Genomic DNA, 19,094 nt, shown 5'->3' with positions numbered 1-19,094 from the left:
TACCCACAACACATGCACTTGCAGCCGACACAGTACTATGTGTGTACGTGTGTGTACTTGTACTTATAACTTTGTGAGGGCCACCTTAAGTATGAACCTTATGAAGTGAGGACATTTTGACCAGTCCTGACTTTTTCAAAGGGCTGTTTGAAGCTTAAGTTCTCTCTTTATGGGTTAGAATCAGGTGATTGTGGTTTTAAGTTTTGGGTTAAGGTTCGAGATGAGAAAATGATATCAGACACGTCATATATCAAACAAATCGATCCTTTACACACTGCTACATCATTTCAGGAACTGAGGAAGTGTTGTGTTCAAGTGTGCTCTCCTAAAGTAACCCCTCCACAGCTTCACTATTATATTAGATAACTCTTGTATTTAAAATTATTTTTCATATTGAACATAAGTGCAGGGAAAAGGTGTCAAACCAGTCAACTAATATAAATGTTATATCAGCATCTGGTCTGTTAATACTGTCCCTCCCATGTTATTACATTTTAATCCCTTTAGATTTTAATCAACTTGACATGCCACTCCTGTGAGTTCCCTGGAAAACCACAATTTTCATTATAATATCATTCCTGGAAGCTCATTTGTTTTCTCACGAGGTGTCTCTTTACACCTTGTTGGTATCACCTACTCTATTTAAGTCTGTAAAAAATATCTTTCTATCAGCAACAACAATTATATTTTCTCACCAAGTGTCTCTTTGCACCTTATTGGCATCAATTACACTATTCAAGTCTGTACAAAATATTATTTGTGTGCAAAAACATTTATTTTCATTAGGTGTCTCTTTTACACATTGTTGCATCGCCTACATTATTTAAAATAAAAATATATTCTATCAGTAACAACTACACGTGTATCAGTGTTGGTCAGTGTGTATCAGTGTGTATCAGTGTGTGTCAGTGTGTGTATCAGTGTGTGTATCAGTGTGTATCAGTGTGTATCAGTGTGTGTGTCAGTGTGTTTATCAGTGTGTGTATCAGTGTGTATCAGTGTGTGTATCAGTGTGTATCAGTGTGTGTCAGTGTGTGTATCAGTGTGTGTCAGTGTGTATCAGTGTGTGTATCAGTGTGTATCAGTGTGTATCAGTGTGTGTCAGTGTGTGTATCAGTGTGTATCAGTGTGTGTCAGTGTGTGTATCAGTGTGTATCAGTGTGTGTCAGTGTGCATCAGTGTGTGTATCAGTGTGTGTATCAGTGTGTATCAGTGTGTATCAGTGTGTGTATCAGTGTGTATCAGTGTGTGTGTATCAGTGTGTATCAGTGTGTGTATCAGTGTGTGCATCAGTGTGTATCAGTGTGTTATCGCTGCTGTGAATGGAGCTCATACACAAACAGGGGGGGGGGGGGGGGGGGGGGGGGGGGGGCTCTCCTCTCACGTGACAGCTCAGCTCTGACTGTTACAGTTCACATGACCAGACCAGGTTTATTCCGTCACCGTCTCTGATCGACACCAGCTGCTCCGCTGCTCACCAGCAACCACGTTTTATCTCTACAGAGAAGCAGAGGAGGAAGAAGAAGAAGAAGAACAAGAACAAGAAGAAGAAGAAGAGGAGCAGCTCCTCCGTCAACTGCAGCTGGTTCGTGCGTCAACCTGCGCCTGTGACGCCGCGACACGACGACCCTGCTCCGGGCTTTTCCCTCGTCTTTCCCCGGCGATCAGAAGCAGTCAGGTCCGCTGCGTGTGGCGTCTTTATCTGAGCCGAAGGATGGAACTCTCTCACACGGTGGCCGCGCTCCTCGTCGCCTGCTTTGCCGGGTTAGGTGAGTGTTTCTGGGCTGTAAGAGCTCCGTGTCTCGCTGCGACCGTGCGATCGACCGACGTCACTAAACCTGTCGTCGGTTAATCGAGTGTGAACAAGTAGAGGATCAATCGATGGATCGATCACAGTCGATCGACAAAAGATTATAAAGCATCGAGCTGTGGAATCAACAAAACAAGTTCTAAGCTCGCAAAAAGATCACATTTCAAAATGTAATCAAATGTATTAATATCAAAAGTCCAGTAAACAATAACATGTATTGTAGTTTTTTTCATTTCAATTATTTTGTAAATTTATTCAAGGGCTCACTTTAAAATTTCAGTCAATATTCTATAACTTGTCCTTGTTAAAGTACAATTAAGTATTTTTTTCAAGGATCAATTTAAAAATTAAATTAAATGTATTAACATCATAAAGTCTATGATGTAATCACTGAAATCACAAATAGTTAATATATTTTAAAATTAAATCATAAAGTCATATAGACAGTATACTCATGATTAAGTACTAATGTTGTGTATTTTACTTACTTTTCTATATTTCTGTTTGTGCTCCATCATCTTGTTACTCGACTAGAATTAAGCTAGAAATATTTTCCTTTTTACTCCATTTAATATATTTGATGCTGTAGTTAAAAAGTATTTCACATATTAAGATCAAGAAAAGAAAACGTCTAAAATAGAAGACATTTTAGAAGAAATGATGCTTCAAGTATTGTGCCTCTGGTTAAAACATAGCTGTGGTTTCTCAGGTTTTTTCTTCATTCTCTTTTTATCATTTTAATTATTGCACTTTATCTTGTTTTGAGGTGCGGAGTACTGATTGGGAAAAAACGCTAGCTTTGTGTACAATGGGATCAATGAATTTAGAAAATGATCAGGACTTTTCTTCTATAATGAAAATGAACTTCACAGAAATTAGGTTCACCACATGCAGCTGCAGCAAAATGCTGCTTACATGGTTTTGCAAAATTTAATTCAACAGTTACAGTTGAGACCAGAATATTTTTTTAAACTTCTTCCACTTTTCTCCATATAGTCTTGGGGCGAGAGACAAGATGGATGGACATTCTTCAGTGTAGAAGTTTGTTACAGTCATTCATGACTTGACTTAATACACATATATAATATGTAAATAACAAAACGAAGGATCCTCTGGTGTGTGTCAATAACCAGTGGAAACTAAGGAGAACTCACTGCATTGCAAAGTTTCATAGGAAGCTCTGTCCAAAGTCCAAAATATAAAGGTCAGCCGTCCTCAGGTATTGATGTCAAAACAGACCTAAGAAGTCGCTGGACTTTATTTTATTCTATTCTATTTTATTCTAATCTATTCTATGATCCCTTGGTTTTGTTCGTGTTTGGGACCAGCAGATTGGTCTCTTTGTTGGGTCATGAGAGAGCTTTGTGTGACTGCTATGATGGCTTTGTGTTGTACACTGGGGGCTGACAGTGTTATTTTATGACCAGTTTAATCAGCCTGAACACACACAGACATCTGGCTGACAACAGGAAAACAGCCCAATGTATTTGGAGTTCAAGTAGATGCAGAAGTTTTTTTTTTGAACTTCTAAAAATGTAATATATATAAATATATAACTGAATTGATGTTCTTTTTGGTCATCTCTAATTGGACCTTAGAATTTAGCATTTCCTGTTAGTACAGAATCCTTTTTGATTATTTTCCCCACACCGACTGTGTAATACTTATATCTGCAGCTTCATACTCTGTACACACTGCTGCTTTTACTTCGTGATCTGATTAAAGTGTTGTGTAAACTGTCTGCTGTGTGTATACAGGGTGAGCGGTGACGCTGAGCTCAAGTTTCAGCATGGCAGTAGGGGAGATGGTATCTGATTGATGGAATATAGCACAGGAATCTTTCCCATTAGGATCAGTACATTGTAATAATGTAAAACCCTGGAGATAAAAGGGAAGTGAGGACACTGTGAAAGAGAGAAGAGTTCAGTCACTGAGCTGTGTAATAAGTTATGGAATTACTGCCAGTAACATGGGGGCAGGCAACTAGCCAAAAGCTGAATGAACGTCTCTCAGCGATGTGAGCAGGTAACCAGCTACGATATGGAGCTTCTTTTAAATCTTAAAAATCCTTCTTAGCTTTATTAGTGGCAACTGAATTGTAGAACCCACCGACATTGGTAGCCTGAGAGAATAATTTTCTGTTGGATGCCTTTGTATCCATTGAACACCATTTCTCACAAAACCTTTTAGGACATTTATTTCAATTTGACGCAATTTGGACTCAAGGATTAGAATTGGGTGGTCAAAGTTCAGTGGTCAAGGACGCTGTGGCCTCACAGAGCACCTGTGGACACGATATCTCCAGAACACCTCCAGGGAATCCTTTGGCCTCACAAAACATGTTTTTGGCCTCTTGAACATGTTATAGTCTGCCTTTAGGAAATTTCTTTCACTTTTGAGTAGTTGTCACTTGGACACAAAGATGATCTGATGAGAGCTCAGTGGTGAAAGGTCACATTCACCTCACATGAGTCTGAAACTGCACTTGCTGGTGCAAACATACAATTCTAGTATTTTAACGGTCCCAAACATTTGATAAGTACTTTACAATTACAGAAGTACAGTAACTTTCTGTGTCTGTGCTGATGGGAATCAGCCACATTCAAGATGGACTGACTCAACTTCTTTGTAGCCATTTTGGGAAGTGAGTGGTAAGTGGTGAAACTCCAGTGTTGCATGACTGCATTATAAATAGGGTAAGAAAGTGTTTTTTTTAAGGATATGAGCTGTAGGGTTGTACCTGAGTCATGAATAGCCACTGTAGAAGTACACCCACTATGTCACATGCATGGACACACAACAATGAGTGGGCAGTTTCTAGGGCATAAAGATATTAAATGATAAAAATGCAAGTGTACTGAATGCTTTGTTTGATTCCGCTCAGAGGGGCCACGCTGACTAAATGTAACAAGTATGGCTCCTGAATCTGTCAGCTTTGCTCTATCAAGTGTCCCAGGAAGGGAAGAGTCAATGTATCTATGTATAAGTCTGTATATTATCAATCAATCCAGTTGTATTTATCTTGCTCATAATCAGGTCACACATTGTATGACGACATGACGGCTCCCCAAATGTGAAGCTAAAGCATCTCGATCGCCCCCTGGTGGCTGGCTGCAGTATAGGTCATAAACCCTGTGTACTCTGTGCATCGATGGGATGTGGACAAAACTAAAAAGTCAAAATACTCATCAAAGATTGGTTTCTATCGTTTTAGGTGTTGGTCATTGGATTTTTCGATTTTTCATTTGATGCAATAAAAACAGGGTGAATCATCATATTTGATCCCTCAGGTCGACTCGCAATTGACCGAGCGCCATATCGGCGGGTCCTCAATACTGTGGCTTCATCGCCCGATCACCACTGTGCAGACTAAGACTATAAATTTGCAAGATGGCAGCGTTTGTATTGGGGATATTTTTTGAAAGTGGAGTCTTCTTTCTATGTGGCACACGAATGAGTACAAGTGTAATTACCATATTTGTCCCTAATATTTGAATATTGTGTGTCCTCGCTCATTATTTTCTCCCCCTCAGGTTGTATTCAGGCTGTGACTCTGGATGTAAAAGAGGGGAACTCCACCTGCATTAAGGCTGAGCTTTCTGCATCATTCTCCATCACATACGACACCATCAGCAGCACGGTACGTACTGTGCAGCGACGGCAGCGTTCTGGTTTCCATCTCTGAGAGAATTTAAAGTTTATCACAAGTCGAATCACTCGTGTCTCCTCAGAGAACGGTGCAGGTTCCTCTGCCCGACTCCGCCACAGTCGACACAGGCAGCAGCTCGTGCGGCACAGACGAGAGTTTGCCGTGGCTGGTGGCGGTGTTCGGACCCGGCCATGCTTTGGGGCTGAGCTTTTCCTCCAATGGGAGTCTGTACAGCGTCGCAAACCTGACGCTGCAGTACAACCTGAGCGATTCGGCAACCTTCCCTGAGGCCAACAGCTCCGGTGAGAACAAACGCATTGATTTGGTTTGATGTCCCCCTTTTTGCCGGGGCCCCAAAGTCCCTTTGAACGCCCCTGCATATACGACAGGAAATATATTTTAGATGTAACTACATTCTGGTATGTTTGTGTCATTGTGTCCTAGATGTGGTCACAGTGGTGTCGGCTACAGTCGGAATCTGGGCGGCAATCAACACCACCTACCACTGTGTGAGCCCTGTCACTTTAAGAGTTGGTGGGGCGACTGTCACTTTCTCTGACATGAGGCTGGAGGCCTTCATGCCAGGAAATGACCTGAGTCCAACAGGTAGCACTCAGATTATCTTATCATGACTGCGTTTCCAGAATGATTGACCTGCTGCTCAGTGGTGGAGTTTATATTTTTTGCTTGTCATAGAAAGCGTCTGTATGGCGGATACTACCACTACGACAGCTCCGCCCACCGCTGCTGCTTCTACAACAGCAGCTCCAGCACCGACGCCTTCAGGAACACCTGAACACGGCACGTACTCTGTAAAGAACAACAATGGCACGGTTTGTCTCCTGGCTCAGATGGGACTGCAGTTCAACATCTCCTACGTCTCAAAATCTCAGAATAAGGTCATTTAAAGCTTGACAAACAGAGACAGCTCATAGGAAAAATAAATGTTGATTCATTTCAACAGAAATTGTTTCAGTAAACTAGAAATTAAACATTTTTTCTCTACTTTGCCAGACCGTGCAGGATTTAGTAAACCTGACTCCTAGTCAGACAAATGTGTCTGGATTATGTGAAGCCAGCAGAGCTACCTTGGTTTTGACAGAAGAGCCGAACACCACACTCAGCTTCACCTTCACTCTGGTAAATTCATCTCTTTTTTTACACCATCACTTTGTTATTGTTGGTGTGTGTGGTACAAGTATCTATTCAGCTTCTCCTCTCAATCACAGAACTCCACGACCAACAAGTACCACCTGAGTGGGATATCTCTGCTCGCCATGTGGCCTGATATGACAGGTATAGCGATTTATTCTGTAACAAGCAAAATGCTCTTTTTTTATTTGCCTTGCCTTGTCTGGCTTAAAGTAATGCTCTAATAATTCTGTCCACAGCTCGGTTCTTAGCCAGTAACACCAGTCTGGAATACCTGCGGAGTTCACTGGGCCGCTCCTACATGTGTAACGCGGAGCAAACTCTGATTGTGGAACCAACTTTGTCTCTCAACACATTCAGACTGCAGGTCCAACCGTTTGGAGTCATCACAGACCAGTTTGCTACAGGTACAACTGCCATCACACACTTCTTCTATCTTTGGCTTATTCTCTATGGAGATTATGTCCTCACTGCTGTTTGTTTGTCTGCATATTTACTAAAAAAACCACTGAACCAATTACCATGAAATCTTGTGTTGGGGCATGTCCCAGGGAGGAACTCATTACGTTTTGGAGTGGATCTGCTTAAACAGGCAGATCCAGCTTTATTCCCTTACTTTAACAAATGTGAGACAGGGCGTTAGCCTTGACAGAGGAATGCGCTCTCCGAGTACCCCCTCCCTTTTTTCTAATTCATTAAAATTGTGAGAGAGGATATTTGTTTGATAATTTCAGATATTTCCACAGGAATAATTCATGGATGTTGATGAAAAAAAAAATCTGGCGTATTTAGGTGACTGATAACTGAGTCTGTGCAATGTGGTGCAGCTTGGTCGAATTTAAGTGTTATTTCCAAGAAGAGCTCGGCTGTTGCTGGCTGTAGCTTCTTGCTCATGAGAGACAGTGTAATTGATCTTCTCATCTCACTCTTCATAAGGAGGTGGCAAATTGTTTATTTGAGAGTTGCTATTCCTAGAGGCCGACTTAACAACAACTTTTTTTTGCTGCATCAAGCTCATTCACACTTGCTTCCCACTGAGTGGCGATTTTTCTGTCATTAACAGCCATGCAATGAGCCAATCACACTAGAACCACGCAAGTCACTGAAATAAATCAAATCAGAGATGAGGAACAAGATCAACAGTTTAGAATCATCCTTCATCAATCCATCTGTTCAGGCTGCAGTGGGACACGACATTTACTGATTCTGTGCCATAACATTTGATCTTTGCCTCTTCTGTGTCTAGCGGAGGAGTGTCAGATGGACCAGGACCAGATGCTCATCCCCATCATCGTCGGGGCAGCTCTCGCTGGCCTAGTGCTGATTGTGCTCATTGCGTACCTAATAGGTAGGAAGAGGAGCCATGCTGGATACCAGACCATCTGAGTGGAGCCTCCATTGAACTTGAACCTGATGGACTGAATAATGGAGAAAAAACCTGTGTGTGAATGAGCAAATGGACACAAACATGAGTGAATGGAAGTGGTTGTTTCTATGTGGCGAGTGTGTGTTTTTTTTGCATCCTATGTGACCTCTAGATATTTTCCTTTCCTTTCACCTTCTCTGTGGAATGATGATGAGAAGCAATATATCTGCTGCATATAGATGGTGATGAAGCTGGAGAGGACAGTTTGAATGCTTGATAAACATTGACCATCAGCTGCTTTGCTCTACACTTCTAGGAATCAGATGAATTTGCTTGAACTGCTGTTTGTTGTTGTTCCCCATGTAAATCTTTTTTAAAAACCTATTTAATATCCCATGCAGTTGAAGAAGAGGCAAAGTAACTGTAGGACAAAGTAGTTTTTTAAAGTTCTGATGTCTTATCCACTGATGTATAAACATTTCAACTTGGGTGGAGTTTTTATTCTTACTCGTGCTCTCTAGTATTTTTTAAAAATCAAGATGAATGCAGTGATTCTGAGATAAGGGAAATCTGAATCTTTTCCAAAAACATTCCTCCACAGTGGAGACTGATACAACTACCCCACCACTGAAGTAAGGCCCAATGAGGTAGCTGGTAATTGTGACAATACAAATGTGGATTGCTACTCTCTGTAAAAATGTAGCAGTCAGACACACTTCAAGCATCACTTACATTTGTTTTACAGGGGAAGTGAACAGGTGCATGGGTTAGTTTTCAATTTTTGCTTTGTTAATCTAAATTGTTGTGATTTGATCCTTTATTTTTATAGAAAATGATGTGATCTCGTTTTCTATTATGCATCTGAAAGTTAATAAACATGTTAAAAGTCCAGGACAGATATTTCACATTTATGATTTGTTTTAAGGATTTTCCATGAGATAAACATGGTTGTTTACTCAGAGCTGTTCAACCAGGCGTAAATTACACAGAATACCCAGAACTGGGATCAACACCAAGGATATTTCTGTCCAGAGCAACAAAATCTGATGCCAGTTTTCCTGCAGCAGTTTGCAGGGCAACAAAACACAAAACAAACTCGACAAACCATTGTTAGAAAATGAGAGCAGCCCTTTAATTGCTTCACCATAATGCACAAGAATGAAAAGCATCAGATGAAGGATTGTTGAAAGAAGTTTCTGTCGTGAAATCAATATGATTCACATTGGATTGTGCCAGCATAGTACACCACACCGCTCTATAATATTCATTACAGACACAATAATGTGAAGTGCTGCAGGCAGGTTCCTCTGTGTTGACACATATTTTATCAGACCAGGCCATTTGCTACCACACCAGCTCTCTTCAGTGTCTCTGACTTATCAGAGTAAAGTGCATTAGTCCACATTTTACCAAAAGAAGATAAACTACAGCACATATTAAGTTGAAATGGAATCATCAGTTCATACAGCACATGACTAATTTTCTCATATGATCATATATAAAACATGTAGATTGTATGGAAACACATGTTTAAGTCAAAAACTACATGGAGTAGTTGTGATTGAGTTTTAAAAAGGTGCAAACAAGCAGCTGGGTGCTCCTCCCAGTGGAATTCATTTGAGCAGCAGGTGAATCTGTCTGGGTCAGGATTCTTCTGCAATGATGCGAGATCGACAGGTCGCCCGCAGCTTAGTCAAGGTTGCCATGGAGAGACTTTTTGGTTCCGTGAAGATTTTCTGGGAAAGGCAGAAAACCAGCAGATTATGGAATTAAAGAAAGCCAATTACAAAATGATCCAATTCGTTCACCTGTTCTTCTTTTACCTGCATGAAGGTGTGGCATTCATCCACAAATGGTCCATGGGTGATCTGCTTGAAGATTTGGCAGACGTCTGGCAGCGACTGGGCCTGTTTAATCAGCGTCTGGTTGTGGTTGATCAGCGTCAGAGCAACGCGGAAAAGGATTTTTGATCCCTCGTAGAACAGGCAATCCCAAATCCGCAGAACAGTCTGCAGAAAAATGATGACAGAGAAGTAAATCACACAATGTGATACACAAAGTGACGTTTAACATAGCGATAAAAAAAAAAACACTCAGGGAAGTGCAAAAAATGTTCATTAATATCGATTATATTATGTTGTAATGAGAGTCACATCCAATGAAAATGCATAAACACTCATCATTTAAACCATTTCAGATTTACCTTTAGCTCCAGTGTGCCCTCAAATTCGATTGTTGATTACAAGGGCAAAACACTTGATAACGCTAAGATGCATAACTGAAGTTATGTCCCTAACCTGCACTGGTGGCCGCTAACGCCTGCTAACATCTAACGGTAGTTGGTAACTTAATTGTGCAGAAGACCTTCAAACGTACATCTAGTCCAGTATTCTAGTATTTAAATATAAAGGACCCAATTCATACAATTTAGATGAAACACATTCGTGAAAACATCACAAGGATTATTTTACATTCAATTTCAGCCAATAGATCCCTTTCACCTAAATCTTACACACTGGACCTTTAAACAATTAACGTTATTTTCCATATCCTTCCCTGCCAGCTACTATAAAACATGTAACTTGGGTGTTTGTTTCAAGAGGAGCGAAGAAAAATTGTGGTGGTTACTCTGAATGAATCGTGATGGGAAATTAATCAAGAGTTGAGTCCTAACAACTGCGAATGGTTGGCCATGGTGGCTGAGAGTGTGGGGAGGGTGAAATCTTGAGGGGGAGCTTGAATATCTCCTAAATCTTACATGTAACACCCTGCTCAGGCCAACAGAGGGAGCAACAACAATGAATATTCTACATGGTGGATTGGCCATAATCTGTGATTGGAATGCAGTTAAAGCATCACTGGCATAAAAAACACACACATGAATTCTATGAATTGTGAAGGACAAAGGTGTTTTTGACTCACAAGCCTCAGATATCAATAAAAGTTTTTGTTAAAGAAATTTAAAAAAAACTGAGTGATGCTTCGACAGTCACCTCCACTGGCAAGACGTCTATGTAGAGACAGATGAACCATCGGGAGACCACGAGGGTCCACATGACATTATGATCCACCATGGTCTGCCAAACTCCAGGGATTTTAATCTTCACCAGCTCCCCCAACACCTCCTGGTCCGTCTTCAACCCCAGCATGGCTGGACTGTAATAGTCTGTAACCACACACACACACACGCGCACGCACGCACACACACACAGTTAAACAATAGCTGGATTAACAGGACAAACCCGAATGTGTGTGTTGTCTGACAAACAAATGCGATCTAAACCATAATTACATCCACTCATTTGAATGCGTGTAAGTTCCAAATGAAAACATACTCTGGGTCTTAAGCCACAGACAGATAAAGACCGTGTGACCTCTTACAAGATTATTCTTAGTGAAGAGCAAAAGAGACAACCACAGCCTCTATACACACAGCGTTGTGCCAGTTCACACTTAAAATGAACTAGTTCAAAGTTCATGCAGATGAAAATGATCTAGATCACAGTTCATTTTTTTCATTTGCACAATCTCTGATCTCACTGTGTGTGTCACTCTGAGCGAGTGGGTGGGGACAAAGCCCCAGTGCCTGTGTGTGTGCTCCCAGACAGCACATTTCAACGTTCACTCTGCTGGGGTGAACGTCGCTCACACTCACCATATGTAAAATCGTTTCCAAAAAATATGAACGTGTTCAATGAACTGCACTACACACATCTGTCAGGAGAGCAGTGGCAAATTACAAGGGTGTAGAAACACACACACACACACACAGACACAGACACTCACACACACACTCACACACACACACACACACACACACACACACACACACACACACACACACACACACACACACACACACACACACACACACACACACACACACACACACACACACACACCTGGTAATATTCTGCCCAGTAGTGCATCCATCAACCAGAAGGATTTCTCTTCATCTTTTGTGATGATGAGCAGATAACCAGCTATGAAGTTCATCCCCTGAAAACAAAAGAGAGACACACTCAGGCTGCACATACAGAAAGCATGAGGAGCTCTAGAATAAAAGGCCAGAGACCACGAGGTGTACGCAGGACATGAAATAAGGAGACAAATAACCATTCCAACTCACACAGGCTACCTGAGCAAGATCAGAGATGAATGAGTTCTGTTGTACGACATGATGTAACTATCAGCAATCTGATGCCTGTTTGAATTGCAAAACAAGCTGATTGTGGTCGGGTGTAGGGAAATCACCCTTTCAAATAAGTGGCATGATCATTAACATAGGACGATAAGTTGCCACAAGCAAACTGTCTGCCTGGAGGGACCAACTGAGATGACTGGTAAGAACATGACAGAGCTATAAAAAACACATGATACTTTAAAGGTCCAGTGTGTAAGATATAGGTGAAAGGGATCTAAAGATAGATTTAATCTAAGGGATTTAATGTAGAATAATCCTCATGATGTTTTCACCAGTTCATTTCATCTAAATTGTATGAATTGTAGTTTTCTTTACCCCAGAAAAGGCCCTTTATATTTAAATACTTTATATTTACATCGAGGGGATCATCTCTACAGAGGCCGCCATGTTTTTTACATTAGTCCAGACTGAACAAACTAAACACCTTTTGAGTTTCATGTTTGGAAGGAGAGGGTGAGGTGAGGGGTGGTCAGCTGCAACATGTAATTTCAACACTATATATCACAAACTTCTACACACTGTACCTTTAATTCCACAAATAAACAATGCTGAAAATTTGTCCCATAATCCACACAAATAACAAGCACTGCATTTCAGCACTAAACAGAACAATGTGTCATTCTAACACTACAAACATAGAAACACAACACACGGTCCTTGACACTACTGAATATACTCACAGTAATCATAACTTAGGTATCAGTGAGTATAGGTACATCACTACGTAAAATCTCAGTATTACCTGGCAGTAGCCCACAGTGGGATTGTGGTGACCATAAGCCAGCAGCACGTTGAACAGAACTTTCTGTAGACATGGGCTGGATGTCTGACGGAACTGGATGTTGTCTGGAAATGTTCTGTTCAAATCTAAAAGAAACCACACGCGCACACACACACACACACACACTGATCATGACTCTGTGCCGTGTGCAAACAAGAAAGTGAGCGACAGAAGCAGGACAGAGACACTAACTCTGTTATCTTAACTCTCATGTTGACGTAACTTGATTGAATGTGAACTTTTACAGATGCTTTGGGTGTGAAACTGTAAGAACTCCACACCACTCAAGTCAGGAGTGGAAAATACTGAAGCAGGTACGAGAGCCACAGTGCAAGAAACTGAAAGTCTGTCCACCTTTCCCTTCAGAGAGAAGGATCATTTCACCAATGTTTAGGGAGATTTTACAGTTTTTTTACATTAAGGATGAATTGTTTGTTTCCGGACATAAAAATGATCTCCTCATTAAAAACTACAGTTATTTATAACTCTAATTGACTTTCCTTTACTGTAATTTATGATTTCACAAGTACTTTACAGAATCCCATCCCTTCTTTCACTGCTGTGCCATTTTCAACCTGAATACCCATAACATAACAATATCATCAGTAAACATCAGCAGTTTATCTGGTCTGGCTAAAGAGAAGTATACAGTATACTATATAAAGTATGTCACAATGAATTGTATGAGCTCTGAAACACCAAAATGTTGAGCATCATCGTGGCGTGTGTGACTCACTGTTGCCTGTAGGTTTTGCAGTGTTATTCAGGACCATTAGCTCGAGTCAGCATAAACTGATGAGCTGAATCAGCCTCAGAGGCAGGCAATGATAAAGAATTCCCTGACGGTGTGTTAAAAAGAAATCTCTTATTTTACCGATTAAGACCAGCTGGCCTTTTAGCTGTCTGACTTTTTTTTTTCACCTTCACGGTGCAAACTTAATGCAACTATACAGAATAGTGAGACTTTTAATGATGCTCACATTGATGTGAAACTAATCGTTTTCTCTGGATAAGGGTGACGTAAAGGTAAGTGCGTAACAGAAGACATGATCCACCTATAGGTGCTTTCAGACATGCACTTATGTTAGAACATTTTCCTGAAAATTTACAGAGGGGCTGTCAGTTACTCTGGACATTTCCCCTAACTTTTCCTGCCAGTCCCTGGCAGTATGTCCAGAAAATGTGTGAGTGAGCCCATGTGAGAATACAGTAGGAAACACGTCTGAGCCAGATAAACGCCAGAAAATGTCTGGACCCAATTTTCCGGACATTTTCTGGAGTTCACTTCCTGGTAGTAGCTCTTCCAGATCAGCTTGATGTGAACCAGGTGTTGAAACTGTTTGCAGCCTGACCTGTGCAGATGGTTTCCACCAGTTTGGGGTCGCGCTGGGCTCCAAGCAGGGACTGGTAGTATCCTGGGTTCTTGTCTAACTGGTCTTGAGCCCCACTACATGTCATCCAGATCAGAGCCCGGTGCTCATTGGGAATCCCCTTACGCACATAACGTTTTACTGAAAAGAAAGGGGGGAACATTTAAGGTTAATCCCTCAGTTAACTTCATTCAGGACTCACCCCTTGAGGATATGTGTGCTTTCATTTTTCACACTTACATTTTAAATTCTTCTGCACCTTGCTTTTGCCCTTGAGCAGTTTGGACCACTTGATTGCCCGTTGGGTGAGCACAACTAGATACTCGGACATGAGCTCCTCATATGACTCGTAGTCAAAGTCCTCTGGGCGCTCAAAGCCATATGGATCCAACCTGGGCCAAAAAGCACAAGGTAAGAAACTGTTGACAACTAATTCAACACATCAGAATTATAAAGCTATCACATCATAGAACTGTTGCATGTATATCTACATTACCTATGTCTACAGTCTGGTTCTAGATGAGAAGGTTGTGGGTGTGAGTGGCTCCACCCAATGACTTAGGTAACACTATTATCTCCCGGCAGCTTAACCCTTTCATAAGAGCAGAGTCATCCCTGTAGAAGAAATACACACGAGCCGTCGCAGGGTGTAACCCCCCCCACCTCTTTTACTACCTACCAAAAACAGTCCAGGCTCTACCTGCTGTGGCTGTGTAAATACTAAACGTATTATTAGGTGATGATTATGTTCCTCATGGGGGAAATTTTGTTGGCAAAACAAAAGCAAGGGTACACAGAGTGTGTGAATGTGGCACCTGACTGCAGGTTGGTTTTGGTTATCACCATTTGTTTCAACAGTGCAACAGCCAAACTTCTCCCTGGAAAATATCACTATACATATACACTGAAGAGTGAAGTATAGAGGTCGCACGTCTACAAAAAGAGTCAACATGCTTTAGCCTGTGTCTACAACTGCACTATATCAACCTTAATGACACTTTAGGCCAATATACACCTGCTGCCAGTTTATTTGCAGTCTAACACAACTGCTCTGCAATAAATCCAACCTTTGTAAAGGTCATAATATTCAGACTGTACTATGTGTTTATGCCATGTTTAATCGTTTCTGCATTCTGGAATGTGTTGAATTTCAATACTACAGAATTTGGTTAAGTATCAAATTCAATTTGTTAGAAGTTTGTACCACTTTAAGTGTAAGATCAGCAGTGACCAGCACCTCCATCTTCCATCTGGTGTCCCTGACAACTCTGTGTCAACAGAGGTTTTACAACCTTCACTGCGATATAACCTCCACTGAGCAGGTTTGTCTTCACTCTGTCTGTTTGTTTGTCAGCAGGATTAATTAAAACTAACAATATATTTCCACAATACCTTCTGGAAGGTATTAGGTACCTGGGCTAAGAAAGAACCCATCAATGTTTGTGTGGATCCACACAAGGGTGGCTCCAGAAATAACTTTCTTTAACTTTTTTTTTTTTACATTTCTCAAAGAGTAATTCATTGCTCTTGAATAACTAATCAGAATTTAAGGGACTGTTATATCTGAGAATGTGCACTTGCACTCTGCTGAGGAATCATTCTAATTTTATATTGTGGTCATTTTCTGTTAAGTGTGTTACCACACACACGATGTAACTTGGTTTCTGTGTCAATAGCTAACACACAGAAAACATTATGATTATACTAATATCATAGGAGAACATTAAACCTTGAATCTCGAAACCAACCAAACAATAATTTAATTTAACAGTCAAAAGTTATTCATATTTAATAATGAATTGAATGTTCAGTAGATAAAATGCTATTCATTATTCCTAAGTTAGCGTATTCAAATTGCTTCATTTTGTCGACGGAAAACCTAAAGATGTTGAGTTTACCATCATCAAAAATGGTAAAAGTGAATTTTTAGCATTTGGGGGTTTAAAAACTGCATGTAACTGTGTAGTTGGGGTCAATAGGTTGATTCATTGCATTGATAAATCTAATTCAATACAGGGTTAGGGTCAGAAATATTGAAAATATTGAAATATTGAAAAAAGTACATTGTGATTGCAGTTTTGGATATTTCCCATAAATATTTGGAAGTACTTTGTACTAGAATTTTTGTACTAGGAGGTTGTCAACAGTTAGTGTAGATGATTTATAAGAATCAAGAAGTAGAGATAAAACCTGAAAGCCTTAGTTTTCCAGGAGCCGTCAGATGCAGCTGCAGTAACAATCGCTAGCTTTAGGTTACAGCTCACATTTACCACGAAGTGAGGATTAAAGTCCTGAGCTGCTCCACGTCTGAGCTGCCAGGTGAGTTCCTGAAACACCGCCGAGCTTCTTCAAACCCCGAACACTGCTGTGTTACTTCATGTTTCCACGTTAGCTAACGTTACCTGTCCACCCGGTCTTTAGCTCTCCCTCCGGCGGCGGAGCGGCTTCCATTGGCCGCCTTGTGCTTGTTCTCCATCGCCTCCTGCGCTCCGGTGATATCCCCCCGACACAAATGAAAATCACAGCTTCAGCCTCACCATGAATCCACCGGGGCTGCTGTTGTCTGCTCCCCGCTCACACTTCGCGACGGGCGGGACGGCGGAGTTTGAACTGAGGCAAGTTCCCGTTCACTTTCTCCATGTTTGTTGTTGTTTGACGGGAGAAACGGGGACGAGACGCCGCAGCTGCCCGGAGCTTTCTCTGGGACTCAAACCCTCTGAAGAGGGAAAGCGGTGCAAAGCGTTCCCCCCGCAGCCTCAGCTCGCTTTAGCTCAATTCTCCCAGTGTTGTGTTTGTGTGGATCGAGTTTGCCTTGAGTTTTTTTTTTTTTTTTTAAATCGCCATCCACATGCACCTGCTGCTGCCCCGGCCCCTCCGCTTCCTCCTCTTCTTCTTCTAGTTTCTCCTCCAGGAGAGAAGGTCTGAGTCGCTCCTCTAACACCAACACTAACACCACTCGATCTCCTCCATGTTACTCACGTGTCCTCCATTGCTCCCGTCCAGACTCCTCTCCTGCTCCATGGAGGATTTCGGACTCGTGACGTTTGCCCCGGGACACACACGTCAATCAGACCTAATGGTGCGTTCAAGTGACTCCCGTGAAAACCCTGACTTCAGGCGAAGCGGGGCAACTGACTCACGTTTCAGAGTATCAGAGTTTCAGAGGCAGATTCAAGGGGCTGCACGGGCACATTAAAAACAACAGAGAACAAAAATGAGAATAAATCAGTTTAAATACTATTTTCAAGTAAAATCAAAGAGATGAAAGGAGTAGAACAGAAGAGTAAAATAAATAAAAAGGAGAAATCTGTATACACATTTTAAATGAGTTAAAGGAGTAAAATTATATGAACGTCAACTGTGTGAAATAAAATAGATGCAATGATGGTATGACATTTTAAAATTGTTTAATCGAAGGCACTTTTCAAAGTTTTCAATCTGGTTTTTAAAAACTTGAGGGTGAGACACTTGCTCATAACTTGTTGATCCGAGAAACATCCAAAAACTATGAGATGAAACAACTACGAGTGAGGATAGAATTTAATGCAATAATAAAGAACTATAACATAAATATGACCAACAACAATCTAAAAAAGTTGTGATGTTGTGCATAAACACATTTAAAAGGAAATGAGGACGATAACTGGAGAGTGGTTAAAAGGACTTTGAGGAATAATCATTTTTACATCTAGTTTTACTTTTCATTATTGCATATATTTACCACCTATTCGTGCATCAACTCTATGTGAGGAGGAGAACATGTAGCAACTCTTGTTTTGCATTAAGCAGCTGCTGAGCTGCAGTATCCCAGGAGAGGTATTTCCATCTCAGAACATTTTATAAAAGTATTCAATATGTATTTAGCATGTAATTGGCATTAAATAAACTGTAACACTCACAACAGCCTGGAACTCAATCACCCCCCTGATCCTAAACTTCCTTCAGGGTCCCCTCCCCCACTTGATACTTAATAGGATTAGTATGTCGAATGAACCCTGAAGGCAACAAAAAAAAGGGTGAGTAGCCACGCCCTCTTCAGCACAGCCACGTAGCACAGGTGAATAAATCCAGACTCACCTGAGCCTCTGCTGGGCAGCTGCAGGGATTCAAACATGATGCTGCACGGATTCAAACATGATGCTGCACGGATTCAAACATGATGATTCAAACATGATGCTGCACGGATTCAAACATGATGCTGCACGGATTCAAACATGATTCAAACATGATGCTGCACGGATTCAAACATGATTCAAACATGATGCTGCACGGATTCAAACATGATGCTGCACGGGTGAAGCTCCCATATAATAATCATCATACAGGCCCAGGGTTTGTTTTTTTAATGAATCAAACATTTGGCACTCAAAAACCACCTTTTCCAGCATCTGCACAGTTTCACATCTTGAGGGAAACATAACATGATGAATGAATGACTTTTTCAGTTAAAATATAAACAGTTTAGTAAATGTAAGAAAGAGAGGAGGAGCTTGCTGTCTTTCTGGAAAAGGTGACGAGTATCAAAATGAGGCAAACCTCACATCAAGTCACCAGATTTTAAATTTGATTATGAGCTAATGAGAGAAACTGGAGCAGAGGTGCAGACGCTGACCCAACACTTTCATCCAGCTCCAGGAACGTCTGTTACACAATAACACTGAGGTTCGTCACGCAATCTTTTCCTTGTAATGATTGTTTTTTAAAAAGCTGAAAAAAATAATGTGGTCATATACATTAGATTGGATTAAATTGTATTGAAAAG

General features: G+C 41.1%; 2 protein-coding genes across 3 annotated transcripts; one reads left to right on the top strand and one right to left on the bottom strand.

Moving 5' to 3' along the window:
- Window positions 1-858: 858 nt before the first annotated feature.
- Window positions 859-8,866, top strand: lamp1a (lysosomal associated membrane protein 1a). Its single transcript, XM_069525406.1, has 9 exons — window positions 859-1,769; window positions 5,344-5,450; window positions 5,542-5,761; window positions 5,904-6,065; window positions 6,156-6,358; window positions 6,474-6,599; window positions 6,689-6,755; window positions 6,851-7,018; window positions 7,858-8,866. Exons 1-9 carry the CDS (start codon window positions 1,715-1,717, stop codon window positions 7,995-7,997), a joined length of 1,248 nt encoding a protein of 415 aa, XP_069381507.1. The 5' UTR covers window positions 859-1,714; the 3' UTR covers window positions 7,998-8,866.
- Window positions 8,867-9,084: 218 nt separating this feature from the next.
- Window positions 9,085-17,375, bottom strand: grtp1a (growth hormone regulated TBC protein 1a). Of its 2 annotated transcripts, none has more exons than XM_020080247.2 (8): window positions 17,312-17,375; window positions 14,573-14,724; window positions 14,315-14,473; window positions 12,924-13,048; window positions 11,880-11,976; window positions 10,971-11,143; window positions 9,801-9,986; window positions 9,085-9,713 (listed from the first exon to the last, which is right to left on the bottom strand). In XM_020080247.2, exons 1-8 carry the CDS (start codon window positions 17,320-17,322, stop codon window positions 9,621-9,623), a joined length of 996 nt encoding a protein of 331 aa, XP_019935806.2. In that variant the 5' UTR covers window positions 17,323-17,375; the 3' UTR covers window positions 9,085-9,620. The 2 variants fall into 2 exon arrangements, with proteins under 2 accessions (XP_019935806.2, XP_019935805.2); XM_020080246.2 differs by having other exon boundaries at window positions 16,735-17,371.
- Between the last annotated feature and the right edge of the window lie 1,719 nt (window positions 17,376-19,094).

The sequence above is a fragment of the Paralichthys olivaceus genome, chromosome 1 (assembly GCF_024713975.1).
Source record: "Paralichthys olivaceus isolate ysfri-2021 chromosome 1, ASM2471397v2, whole genome shotgun sequence".
Classification (NCBI taxonomy): Eukaryota; Metazoa; Chordata; class Actinopteri; order Pleuronectiformes; family Paralichthyidae; genus Paralichthys; species Paralichthys olivaceus.
The sequence above is the reverse complement of the archived record's forward strand: the minus strand, read 5'-3'. Positions and strand labels throughout refer to the sequence as shown.